Source organism: Nelumbo lutea, chromosome 1 (assembly GCF_056320005.1).
Source record: "Nelumbo lutea isolate HS-2025 chromosome 1, American lotus-T2T, whole genome shotgun sequence".
Lineage (NCBI taxonomy): Eukaryota > Viridiplantae > Streptophyta > Magnoliopsida > Proteales > Nelumbonaceae > Nelumbo > Nelumbo lutea.
Genome location: NC_142684.1, coordinates 6991594 through 7005907, shown reverse-complemented (window position 1 = coordinate 7005907; position 14314 = coordinate 6991594). Strand labels below are relative to the sequence as shown.

Below are 14314 nucleotides of genomic sequence, written 5' to 3'. Positions count from 1 at the left end.
AAGCAGAGAATTTATGGCTCATATCAATAGGAGTAGCAACTGGTCTAGCACCCATATTTCCTGTTTCAGTGAGCAAATCAAGAACATACTTCCTTTGAGAGATAAGAATCCCATCTTTGGATCTAGCAACTTCTATGCCAAGAAAGTATCTCAATTCCCCTAGATCTTTTATCTCAAACTCTGTATGAAGGAAAAGATTTGAGATCATTAATTCCAGAGACATCATTACCAGTCACAACAATATCATTAACATACACAATCAGGTAAACAACCAAGAATCCTCTTCTCTTCACAAAGAGTGTATGATCAGACTGTGTCTGTACATAGCCAAAGCTAACAAGGGCAGCCCTAAACCTTTCAAACCATGCTCTAGGGGATTGTTTGAGTCCATAAAGAGATCTTTTCAGCCTGCAGACCTTTCCTTTCATATCTGTTTCATACATCCCTAGAGGAAGAGACATATAAACCTCCTCATGTAATTCTCCATTCAGAAAAGCATTCTTTACATCTAGTTGATAAAGTGGCCAGTCTGAGTGTGCAACCAAAGATAGAAGAACTCTCACAGAAGTCATCTTGGCAACAGGAGCAAAGGTCTCCAGATAATTAATCTCATATGTCTGTGTATAGTCTTTTGCAACCAGCCTAGCCTTGTACCTTTCAATGGTGCCATCAACATGATATTTTATAGTAAAGACCCACTTACATCCTACGGGATCCTTCCCTTTAGGCAAATCAACCACTTCCCAAGTGTCATTTTTGTGCAGGGCATCAATTTCTGTTCTCATAGCATCCCTCGATTCTAGAATATTAAGAGCTTCTGACACAGACCTGGGAATTGGGTTAAAAGCAATAGAAGAAAGGTAGGCAAAATATGAAGGAGCAAACTATAAGAAAGGTGTTTGGAAATGCAACGTGCAGTACACTTCCTTTTTCCTTTCCTAATAGCAATGGTGATATCAAGGTCAGGGAAGGATGGCACCAAAGGGGCTGTAACAGTACCTGTTGTCTCATCTATGACTGGAAGTGCATAAGGCTCATGTGTTGTAGGGGAAACAGCCTGCTCGTTTCTGGTTCTTTGCCTTTGATACATCCTGGGATTAAAAAGAGGGCAAGGAGGTAAAGGGGGAAGAATAGGAACACTAGAATGAGAGTAAAGTGACTGATCCTCCCTTGATTCATTTGAAGGAGGAATAGACTCGTCAAAAGACACAACTGGGACAGGAAGAGGAAGATCAAACACCTGTGACAAATCCTCCCCCTTTGGACAATGTCTCTCTAGAGAGGAACCATAAAAGGAAGAAAGCTCATCAAAGGTGACATCCATTGAGACATACCGAGTGCTAGTTTTCGGATCAAAACAACAGTAACCCTTCTGTGTGGGGGAATAACCAAGGAAGATACACTTGTGGGCTTTTGGTTCAAACTTATGTCTTTGGACACTTAGAATATGTACATAACAGGTGCAACCTAAGACACGAAGAGGAATAGGAAAAAGATCATTGTCCGGATGAAGGAGACTGAAGGGAGACTTAACCCTAAAACCCTGGATGGCATACGGTTTATAAGGTAGGTAGCAGTGAGAACAACATCACCCCAAAACTTTGTAGGGACATGTGAGGCAAATAGGATACTTCTTGCAACTTCAACAATATGTCTATTTTTCCTTTCAGCAATTCCATTATGTTCTGGGGTCCTAACATAGGAGCTTTGATGAATAACCCCTAAATCGGTGAGATAGCAGGACAAGTTTTTCTCAAAATATTCTTTTGCATTGTCGGATTTGAAAATTTTAATCATGGTATCAAACTGGGTTAGGACAAATTCATGGAATTTCTCACAAGTCTGGGAACTTCATCACGGGATTTCATAAAAAATATCCAAGTGAACCGGGAAAAGTCATCAATGAACAAGATAAAATATTTGTATCCACCCATAGAGGGTAAATGGTAAGGTCCCCACACATCAGAGTGCACAATATTAAATGGAGAAGAAGATCTTTTATTACTCAAAGGATAACTGTTTCTACAATGTTTTGACAGTTCACAAGACTCACAATGAAGTCTGGACAAACTAATTCCCTTAAACAGTTCTGGGAATAAATGACTCAATGCAGAAAAAGAAAGATGACCCAAATGAAAATGACTTAACGTGACTCGACTGATAGACTCTGTAGATGTAGACCCAAAAACAACTTTTCCAGGTTGTTCATGGCACTGTCCAGGAGTATCTAGTAGGTATATTTCATTCGCCTCACGACTACTCCCAATCACCTTCTGAGGCTCCAGATCTTGAAAAACACAGTAGGAAGGGAAGAAGGTTACACAATAGTTTAATGACTTAGTTAGGCTACTTATAGATAATAGGTTTGTAATTAGTCTAGGTACATGAAGAGCAGAAGGAAGAACCAAGGAATCTGTAGCCTTGATGGTTCCCTTGCCGGAGATAGGGGCAAAAGAGCCATCGGCTAGGGTGATTTTGTCATGTCCAAGAAGTAAATCATATGAAACAAACAAAGTAGAAATGCTGGTCATATGATCAGAAGCACCAGAATCAATAATCCAAGGGATTGAAGTTGCAAGATCAAAACATGAAATTTTTATCTCTCAAAGGAAGTATGTCTTGGATCTCCTTCAAGAGACAGGGAAGCTTGGAACAAAGGCAATCAGCACCCCTATTGTTCAGAACCATAAAATCAATGCATCAGAAGGTGAACTAGTAAAGGATATTGGGAGATATCAGAGACTTGTGGGTCGGCTGCTATACTTGTGTATGACAAGACCAGACATTTCCTATGCAGTAAGTGTAGTAAGTCAATACATGCATGCTCCACGAGTCCAGCATTGGGAGGTAGTTGACAGGATTCTTGCTTATCTGAAGGGACACCCGGGAAGAGGCATATTGTTTACTAATCATGAACAGTTGAAACTAGAGGCTTATACAGATGCAGATTGGGTAGGGTGCCTTGATGACAGGAGATCAACTTCAGGAGTGTGCACCCTTGTTGGGGGTAACCTTGTCTCATGGAAGAGTAAGAAACAAATAGTGGTGGCAAGATCAAGTGCTGAAGCCGAATACAGGGCCATGGCACATGGAGTTTTAGAAATTCTCTGGATCCGTTCCCTGTTAGAAGAAATTGGTGTACAGGCAGAAGAACCTATGATGCTATATTGTGATAATCAGGCAGCAATAAACATTGCCCATAACCCAGTCCAGCATGACCGTACTAAGCACATTGAAGTGGATAGACATTTTATCAGAGAAATGGTAACTTTTGGAGAAATTTGTCTTCCATACATTGCTTCTAATCTGCAGCTCATTGATGTTCTCGCAAAAGGTGTTGCAAAAAACAAGCTAGAGCATGATCTACGCAAGTTGGGAATGTGTGACATTTACTCCCAAGTTGAGGGGGAGTGTTGAGTTGGTCCGAGTTGTTTTTTATTTAGTTAGGAAGTTGTTGGGCTTTAGGCCCATTAGTTTATATTTTTTTTTAAGTTGTGACTGTTTAGCTATATTAGTAGCCACCCTACTAAGGGCATCCTTGTAATATCTCATCCTTTAAGTTAAGTATAAATATAATGAGAGGTAGGCGGCTAAGGTTAATTCAAAATCCTGGTTGACTTCCTACTCTTTTCTTCTTCTCCCTTCTTCTCTACTGCTGAAATCTTCATCTTCCCCCTCTTTCCTTTCACAAGAAACTCGACTAAATCTGCAATTAGTTATTTCTACTTGGTATCAGGATTATGCTCACTACGGCATTATGATCTTTGTGACAAGTTGGGGATGATTGACATTTATGCCCCAACTTGTGGGGGAGTGATGAAATATGTATTTTATGCCATAGAAGGGCATTTTTGTCTTTTCCCCTTTTTATTTTGTCTTGGTTGCCCTAACATATAAATAACAATGCTGGCGACACTAGCAGTGAATTCTTTTTGGCTCTCACGTCTTTCTCCTTCTTCTTCTTCTTCTTGTTGAAAACAACTTACTCAACCAGTTGACTATTTTGGTTTGTCTTTCCCTGTTAAGGAAGTCTAATGTCAGCCTATCCCTCCAAAGGTTGGGAGTTTTTGCTTCAAAGAATCAAGACAAGTGATTTACTTCAAAGAAAGAGACCTTATAGATGTTTATCTCCTCATTGGTGTGCTCTCTGTAAGGTTGACAGTGAGTCTAGTTACCACTTATTAATTTCCTGTCAATTTGCAAAAAGTATTTGGGAATGGTTACTTCTTTATTTGGGTGTAGTTGGAATCTCTCACCCTATGTTAAACAAAAATCTATCCAATGTTGAGCACAATGGGTTTTCTTGAAAGTTGGACCAGGTAAAGTTTGTTTGCAACAGGGGGATCTCCTTCAATTCACACAAATCTATGAATTCATTAAACTTCTTCATACTAGTACTTATTAATTTCCTGTCAATTTGCAAAAAGTATTTGGGAATGGTTCACTTCTTTATTTGGGTGTAGTTGGAATCTCCCACCCTATGTTAAACACAAATCTATCCAATTTTGAGCACAATGGGTTTTCTTGAAAGTTGGACCAAGTAAAGTTTGTTTGCAACAGGGGGATCTCCTTCAATTCACACAAATCTATGAATTCATTAAACTTCCTCATACTAGTGGTAATAGACTGATGGGGGTTAGAAGTTTCATTGGAAAATCTTATTACACTGAAATCACCTCCCAAACACCACACACTTTCCCACAAGCCCCATACTACATATAGTTCCTCCCACATATCACTCCTCTCTCTATAACTATTTGGTCCATAGACATTAGTTAGCATCCAAGTGAATCCATCCTCCACAGTTTTGAACTTAACAGATATGGTATATCTGCCAATTAGTTCTTCCATTGATTCCACCGCTTCATCCTTCCATAAAATCGCTATACCCCCTGACCACACCCCCCCTTCCTTCCCCAAGAAGAAGCATCCACCCATCTTATGCCTCTCAATTTCCATAAGCTTCTGATCCATCCAAGTGAATCCATCCTCCACAGTTTTGAAATTAACAGATATGGTATATCTGCCAATTAGTTCTTCCATTGATTCCACCGCTTCATCCTTCAATAAAATCGCTATATCCCCTGACCCCCCCCCCCCCAGAAGAAGCATCCACCCATCTTATGCCTCTCAATTTCCATAAGCTTCTGATCAATTTTCTATCCAACTCTGCTAGTTTGGTCTCTTGTAGCATCAGCACATCAGGATCCTCTCTTTTTATTAAGTCTTTTATCACACTCCTTTTCCTTGTACTCCCCAGACCTCTTACATTCCAACTAGTTATTTTCATTCTTTCACTTTTTAGATTGACTCTGTTTTATTCTTTCCTCTCTACTTAAGTTTTTTCCTTATATCTCCTCTCCCACTGAATTCAATATCACCCTCTACATCAGATATTAGTCTTTCTACCTCTGTCTTTTTCTTCTTCTTTTTTTTCCCTTTATTGTTTCATCCTTTCTAATATACATCTTCACCCTCTGATTACCTTGTTTTTGTGTGTTTTCCTTTACAACTGGGTCAGCCTTATTTTGGACTCCCTCTTGACTTATTTCTTCTTTTTTTTAAGGTTCTCCAAGAATTCGCTAATCAAACCCCAAATCCTTTCTACTTCCTCCTCTGTCCCCCTCCTAACTTCTATCTCCCTCCCTCACAACCTCTCTATCCCATTTCCATTCTCCTTCCTTGGGATATCAGGTTGGGTAACTGCTGTACCTGTTTCAGGCAGAGCACACACATCAGTAACCAAAACTGAATGGACACACTTACCTGGAGACGCTGGTGGAGGAACAAAAGTGCAGTTTGGGGGTCCAGGTTTGGAGATCAAAGAATTGGGATTATCCCCTAAACTTAGTTTCTGTTGATCGGGAATGGGAGAGTTTACTCTGTTTGCGCCATTAACCTTCTCTGGTATTCCCTTCTCTATTGCCTCCATGCTAACCTTCAAGCTCTCCTCTTGTCTCATTTCCTGAGCTTCCTGTCCTTGCTGGGAGACTGGGGGTAAATTCTCTAAGTTTAGGGAGGAAGTAATCTGCTCAGCTTCGACTGTAAATACTGCATGTCTGTAATCTTTTATTTCTTTTTCACCGATCGATTTCTCCAAAAAGTCTTCTAAAAACAGTTCTTCGGTGTTGAAGCTCTCTGCTTCATTCATATCAGTCTTCACTGTTTGATCTATACTGCCCAAACTCGAGTATTCACTTGATTATGAGTTGCTACTGTCTTCAAACTCTGAGTCTGAATCTTGCAATTTCTTCTTACCTTTGTTGCCGCTCCTATTAAACTTTGGGTTCCTCTTTTCTGGGGAAGCCGAAGCTTTCCCTTTGGTCTGTACCCACATCATCGAAAATAGCCGCCCCTGGTTTTTTCTTCAGCCTCCCACTGTTTCTGATTTGGTCGAGGAAGAAGATGATGGACCGAAATTATCTTCCATCGTTGGGCTTCCCTTAGTGCTCATGTGCCCTTTAAAAATGTCATGTGCTTTGGCCTATTTAAGCCCACTGGTTGGGCCCAAGGGACAAAATGAGCGGCTAGGCCCAAGTATTGGAAGCGCAGGCCTGATTTCCTTATTACCTCTCATGTGGTCACTTAAAGTGCCACGTGATGGGCTTCTAGAATTTGACCCATCTGACTGAGTCCGGTTCAGGTCTGATGTCCCAGCCAGCTGAGTCACCCCTGCTTTTGAAATTTGAATTTGGGGTTGCTTCCCACATCAAAGTCCACTGGTCACTGCTTCAGCATACGACCAGCCGTGTGTCTCGTCCCTCTCTATCCTTGGCTTATATATATCTGTCCCTGTTATTTCACCTTTTTCTCTCCCCAGAGATTGTTTTTTCTATTTCAGTGTAACTTCCTTTCTCCTTTTCTTCATCCATTTGACCTCTGCCATGTAACCACTCTTCTTCCATCATCTCATCTTCTTTTCTTCTTCCCTCCCTCCATAGCGCAGCTTCAACGGCTGTTACTAGCCAGGCTGAATACAGTACTCCATCAACCAGCACTTCCATGAATGGGGGATGTCTTCCAAATTCACATTGCTCAGACATATTGCCGCAGAATGGGGAGGTCTTTAACAAAAATACCATCCAACCTTGCTTTACACAGAGTGGCTATAGAGGCAAAAACATCTGGGCTTCAAAGATGAAACAACAATCCCAAGATTCGAACAGTTACTTTGTTTTTCTCATGCAAATCCTTGGAATTAGAGTGAGGGGATCATTTTGAAACAGTCACAGAAGCTGACTCCAACTGATAACACATGGCATGGAATTCCTATTTCTCTCCTACTAACTCTAGAAGGGCTTTATATTTTTCAAAGGGGGTTAAAATTATAGTGCAGTTTAACTTCAACTTTTTCAACAATTCTTCAGCAATCTTCTTCCAATCTTGCGGTGGTACTGTCAAATTTACAATAAATTTCTCCTCCCAATCATTCTTGAGCATATTGCAAACTATTATGCAATCCTTTGCTGCTTTAGCCATAATCTGCATTTCTGTTTCTTTTTTGGGCTTTTCCTTCTGCTTTCCCACTTCAGAGTCTCCAGTAACTCCCTGTGTTTCTTCTACAAGTTCCACTCTTCTATCTTCTCTAGTTTCCTCCTGAGCAATGTAGTCCTTCAAGATTTTGTGACCTCTTTCCAGCCGATCCCATTCTTTCCTTAGGGGGAGCATACCATCTGCTTTTTTCCTTCCCCATAAAACTCCACAAGCACTACATATGTTCCTTTAACATTCTCCCTTCTTTCTACTACATACCTCCTACCAGCAAAATCAAATGATTCTTCGCCTACAAGCTTCCTTCGCACCTGAATAGCATCCTCCATGAAGGTCTTAAACCACCCAATAGTTTGTTAGCCTATCAGAAACAACATCACCATGTTGACTTCCCTGATCTTTAATGCTTTCTTCCCCTTCATCCTAAAACTTTCAAACACAAAATGCTTTGCTTCAATCCTTAGAGGTCTTCTTCGAACCTCAGTCTTCTGAAATTTCCTTTCCTCCCTAACTTCCATTGCTGCCGCTCACCCTTACACCTTTCCTATTCCCTTTCTTTAATCCTCTTATTGTTGAATGTGATTTTACTAACCATAGAACAGATTCTTGGATATAGTATTATCAACTCCATCTTTCATTTGATTTTGACAAGCTTGTATCCCATGATTGTGTATTTTGCACTGTAGATATGATTGATCTTGTATTAATTGTTTGGTTGTTCCTATAAAGTAATAGAGGCCTACGACTTCAGTTTATTATAGGCAGTGGTGAAAATATGTGTGATTTCACATACGTTGAGAACATAGCCCATGCTCATATCTGTGCAGTAGAAGCTCTACACTCTGCAATGACATCAGTGGCTGGAAAGGTATTCTTAGTTCTGTCACTTCAACATCACCTTACGTTACTTAAAGTCTTTCTTAAATATAGTATTCTTATCTTCTATATGTTCTGTAGGCCTTTTTCATCACTAATCTTCAGCCAGTGAAGTTTTGGGAGTTTGTTTGTCTGATATTGGAAGGCTTGGGATATCAAAGGTAAAATATGAATTTGATGTCACATATGATCTGTAGGTCCGAGGACATTTTTTTGGTAAATTAGGTCTTAGGATATATATTTATGCACTAGGTCTTAGGACATAAATCATATGTGGTCAACATTTTTTTAGGAACTGGAATATTTAGGAAGGGTAGAAGTCATTGCTATTGAAATCAATAAAATGGTCGAAAGAACAAATGATCAAAATTGGACTGATAAGCACTACAGAAAATTGTTAAATTTATATGAGTATTCTTACATTGTAGGAAAGATCACTTGAGAAGCGACCAGTAGTATATATATGGTGACCAGTAGTATATAACATGTTTGTAAGTGGTGACTAGATGGTGATCAGTAGTATATTCTGACACTCCATCATTCTTTATAACTCTTAACTCTCTCTCTATAAATTCTTAATAGTCACAGACAAACTAAGTTGTTTTGATGATTAATGGAATTGACTAAAAGACTACATTTATTGTTTATGTAGGCATATATGTTGTTTGGTCTTTCTAATTGGGTTAAGCCCAACAGAATGGCCCATACCATATTAGAAACCACACCAAACCATAATAAATCAGTTTGGTTTGATCTAAGAAATTAACAGACCGTATTTGATTGTTTGGTCTAAGATCTTCTCCAAACCGCACCGTACCAGACTGTTGAACACCCCTAGCCATAAGTTTGAATCTTCTTATTCACATTTTAAAGTTTATGGTGATTTAGGGTGTGTTCTGTATTGTGGATGAGCACCACACCCTGTGGCAAGGACCAATCCACACTACACCACAGTCTACAGTTGTTCTAAACTGTGGACAGACTATGTGGACTGGACCACTCCACACCCACAATGGTGTTCTGTAGGTGGGGTGTGGACCAATCCACACCACACTTTTTGAATCCATGTATCTCATATACGTTTTATGAATGATCTACACAGTCGATCATAAATGTCTAATTTTTGCATTTTATATGATAAATAAATTGAAAAAAGGCATCAATAAATTAATATTAACCAATAAATATTAATTTTAATAAAACAGATAGTAAAATAATTAAAAATAAAAATATTATTTTATTGATAAAACATTAAAAATTTAATATTTAAGTAAATGAAAAAAGAGTGGAGAAGGAGCATCGTCGGGCTTGTGCTAGAATTAGCATAAAAAATTGTGGACCAGTCCCGTCGAGGTATATGTGTAGCCGAGATGTGGACTGGCCACATCCACGAGATGTGTGGTCGAGATTTTGGGCTGTGGACGGGGATGTCCATGAAAAATTGTGGACCAGTCCCATCCACAGCCAACCGAACACCATTGCCATCCCATAGCGTGGACTGAAACGGGCCATCCACAAAATGACCATGGTTCCGAACACCACCTTAGTGACTTGGGCAGGTCAAGAAAATAGGCTGGGTTGTTGAAACCTAGCTGGTTTTCAAAGGTTCCACCAGTTTTTTCAGAAATCTGAAAAAATCGGTCCGGTCCGAGTCTTACAATATTGGTTTTAGTTTACCATATTTTTAGTGAAATAAAACTTATACAGTTCCTACAAACCAAAAACACACACATACACTATTATTACCTACTAATTAGAGGTCAACTTGGGCAGGTTGGGTCAGGTCAAAGATCAACCCAAGCCCCAACTCTAATGGTGGAAGCCTTGGGCTCGGGCCTGGCCCAATCCAATGTCAAGCCCAAGTTTATCAACCCAGTCCCAACCTAACCCAACATAATCAGGCTGAGCTCCGGTTCAGGTTGTTTTGGTCTAAAATAATTTATGTATATAGTTTTATAGTGCCATCTTTATGTTCAATTTAAGAGTAGAATTGATTGATAATATGTACAAATTTCATATATAAATATAAAAATACATATTTCATACATGTACACATGTATACTGTTTGAGTGGGCTCAAGTTGGGTCAGTTCTTGGTTGGGTTGAGCCAGGCACATGTTGGGCTCAGGCTACCCGAGGCCTCAACCTACATTTAGGTCAGGCCCAAGTTTTCTGGTCCAGGTCCAGCCCACCGCCTGAAAACTCGGGCCCGACCCGTGCAAAAACTCGGGTTGGGTCTGCCCAAGTTGCACCCCTAAGTACACAAGAACTTTAGCCATGATATTTTATATACTTCTGAATGAATTTATTGGTCTATAAGTCCATTGAAGTTTTGGCTTTGTCTTTCTTTGAATTAAAGACATGCAAAGAGAAGAAAATAAAACGACCTTCTCCATTCTCAAAAGACAATGGTTCTAACTTTGCACATTACCATTATTAGGAAACCAACCTCATAAAAATAATAAGGAAATAGTCTTATTTCTATATTCATCAAAAAAATATCCCTTCATTTATACCCAAAAGCTTACTTCAGCACATAAATAAAATATATACACCTAAGAGAGCACCCCATCAGGTTATTATGTTTATATCCAAAGCGACTTTCCAAAAGAAACATTGGCTACTGTAAACTGGCATATGCAAGGAATATGATTGCTCTCAAAATACATTTTCTTCACTTGATGCCATATACTAGTAACTAAGAAGATCAAAATGCTGCTGATTTTATGTTCCATGGAATTTCACAACCATGTTTTAATTTGGACATCCTCTTGTGCCCAATCATAATAAATAAAATTACTAGATTCTGCTTTCTTAATCAGTCAAAATATTTAACTTTTCCCTTGCCCGTTAGAAAAAAACTTCAATAGATTCCATCCATACAACATAATTGCTCCTATTCAACTTGATCAAAGTCGTTTGAATGGATAAAAAGCCAGAAGACAACATAGCAGTGGATTTAGAATCTATTTTCACTTGCCACATTTTTTATCAGCAGCAGAAATTTATTGCATTAATATGTGTCGCTCACCACTTTCCTAAATGATCACAAAAATGGCCATTTTTCAGCATGTAAACACCAGTGTGAACTTACAAACAGCACCTCTTGACAGTGGTGGGTCATATAACTGGTTAAAGAACTGACCAAACAACACTTTCACTAATCACAGACTGCATGTATGTCACTCTTTTCTAGTATCGCCGAGACACAGACAACGTATCACACCAAATATTCGCAATTCCTATTTGTATTTAAACAAATAGAAAAAAAAAGCATATCAATTCACCATCACATCACTTAGGAAGGAGGAAATCATAGAGAGGGAATAGTGAGAAGCAAGCGCATCTGAATCACCTCTCAATGTTTCCTAAAAACATAAAGAAAGAGATCTGAAATAGAAGAAAGAGGATGAATGAACTCTGGTCCAGTTAAGTCCGAAAACAATAGCCTCTGGTCCACGGCCATTTAGATTTGAGAATATGTGGTTAACTCACCTGGATTTTGTGCACTTGATTGGAGAGTGGAGAGAAGATTTAAGAGGGGTGAAGTGGAAGAGAGTGAGATTCCACAAAAAGCTGAAAAGGTTGAGATCCAAAATTAAGGAGTGGAACAGGGAACAATTTGGGAGAAAAGAGGAGCAAAAAAATAATTTGTTGTTTAGGATCGAGGAATTAGATTCCAAAGAAGCCCAAAGGATGATGAGTGAGTAAGAAAGGGTTTTGAGAATAAACTTAAAGAAGGATTTGGAAGAGGTCTTCTGAGAGAGGAAATTTCTTGGAGACAAAAGTCAAGACACAAATGGATTAAGGAAGGGGATGGGAACACAAATTTAACACAAATTTTTTCCATGCGTTGGCTAATGGGAGGAGAAGAAAAATTTTCGTGGCTAAGTTAGAGGTGAATGGGGAGGAAGTAACAAATCAAGATGAGATAGCAAGATTGTTTGTGGATCATTTCAAATCAATCTATAGGAAACCATTGAATAATAGGCCAACATCGGAAGATTTGGATTGGAATAGGATATCTGAAGAACAAGTAAATTGGTTAGAAAGGGATATTACTGAAGAAGAGATCAGACATGCGGTGTTTTCAATGGATAGATCCAAAGCACCTAGTCTAGATGGCTTCACAATGGCTTTTTGTCAGGATTGTTGGGATGTGGTTACAGAAGATCTTGTTGGGGTGTTTCAGGAATTTGCAGATAAAAAAAAAAGGTAAGCCTTGGAGTTAATGCAACTTTCTTAGCCCTAATCCCAAAGAAGATAGATGTAAAGGACCCTAAGGATTATAGGCCAATTAGTTTGGTGACAAGCATCTATAAAATCCTGGCTACAGTGTTATCTATGAGAATTCGAGTAGTACTACCATCCATCATTAGTCAAGCATAAGGTGCTTTTATGCAGGGAAGGCAAATAAGTGATCAGATCTTAATAGCAAATGAGTGTGTGGAGGACATGAGAAAGTCGGGGAATCAAGGTTTTGTGTGTAAGCTAGACTTAAAGAAGGCTTATGATCTAGTGGATTGGAGTTTTTACTAGATGTCCTTGGGTGTTGTGGTTTTGGAGATAGATGGTGCAACTGGGTAAAGGACTGTATTAGCTCCTACCATTACTCAGTCTTGTTAATGGGGTGATCAAAGACTTTTTTCCAGCTTGTAGAGGCCTTAGACAAGGTGACCCACTCTCCCCATTTCTTTTTACCTTAGTTGCAGATGTTTTCAGTAGATTAATCTCTAAGGCAAATAGGGAAGAGGAAGTGAGTGGCTGGAGGATAGGAAGGAACAGTGTTCGGGTAACCCATCTATAGTTTGCTGACGATATCATAATATTTTGTGAAGGAGGTGATGGGCAAAAAGTGAGGAACCTTGGAACTTTGGTACAACACTTTGAGAAGGTCTCCAATTTGAAGATAAACTTGGATAAGAGTTGTGTGGTAGGTGTCAATATGAATGAGGGGATTCTTTAGTCTGTGGCAAATTCTCTAGGTTGTCCCGTTTCTTCTTGGCCCTTGCAGTACCTAGGTCTCCCTCTAGGGGCTAACCCAAAAGAGAGTAGTTTTTGGACCCCAGTTTTGGAAAAGTTTGAGAAAAGATTAGCTTGTTGGAAAAGGAACTATATCTCTATAGGGGGTAGGTTGACTTTATTGAGAGCCACACTTGCAGTACTTAGGTCTATTTTTTGTCCAATTTTTAGGATTGCTAATAGGGAGGTTAAGAAACTGGAGAGATTATTGAGAACTTTTCTTTGGGAGCCAGGGGAGGAAAAGAAAGATCATCTAATCAATTGGGAAATAGTTTGTAGGAGCAAAGAGGAAGGTGGATTGGGGTTAGGAAGGTTAACTCTCAAGAATAAAGCCCTATTAGGAAAATGGTTGTGGAGGTGGCCTAGAGAAAGGGAGAGGTTGTGGCATGAAGTGATAGCTAGTAACATGGCAGATTGGAAAATGGATGGGATGTGTGTGTATCACGTCAAGCAACGTCAGCATCTCCTTGGAAAGCAATCCGAGTATCCTCCCTCAATTTCTCAACTTTGTCAGGTATGATTTCAATTCCAGTAACTTTGTTTTATTTTGGGAAGACACTTGGGTGGGTACTATTGCTCTTAAGGACCAATTCCCATCTTCTTATTCTATTTCCCTTTACAAGGAAAAAGCTATCTCTCATTTTCTCCCATCTCCTAATTCACCCTCGTCCTTAAGTTGGGACTTTGGCTTTTGGAGAGGTTTGAGGGAATGATGAACTTAACAGTGTTTCAGATCTGTTGTCTCTTCTTGGCAGTGTCTTTTTGGACCCTCTTACTGTGGATGTGAGATTATGGTCCCCTCATCCAAAAGGTTACTTTTTTTGTGCTTCCTTCTTTAGGTCCCTATGCTCTTCCCAGAAGCAGTGGGGTTTTCCAACCAAGGAGATTTGGTCTAGACCTGTTCCACCTAAATTTGTTATTTTCTG

The 14314-nt window shown here is 39.4% G+C and overlaps 1 protein-coding gene across 1 annotated transcript in view; it reads left to right on the top strand.

Moving 5' to 3' along the window:
• Positions 1-14314, top strand: part of LOC148873365 (3-beta hydroxysteroid dehydrogenase/isomerase family protein) — a 53231-nt gene that overhangs the window by 14036 nt on the left and 24881 nt on the right. Inside the window, exons 5-6 of the mRNA XM_088951883.1 lie at positions 8243-8359; positions 8449-8528. Coding sequence (XP_088808009.1) covers positions 8243-8359; positions 8449-8528 — 197 coding nt within the window. The remainder of the gene's footprint in view (positions 1-8242; positions 8360-8448; positions 8529-14314) is intronic.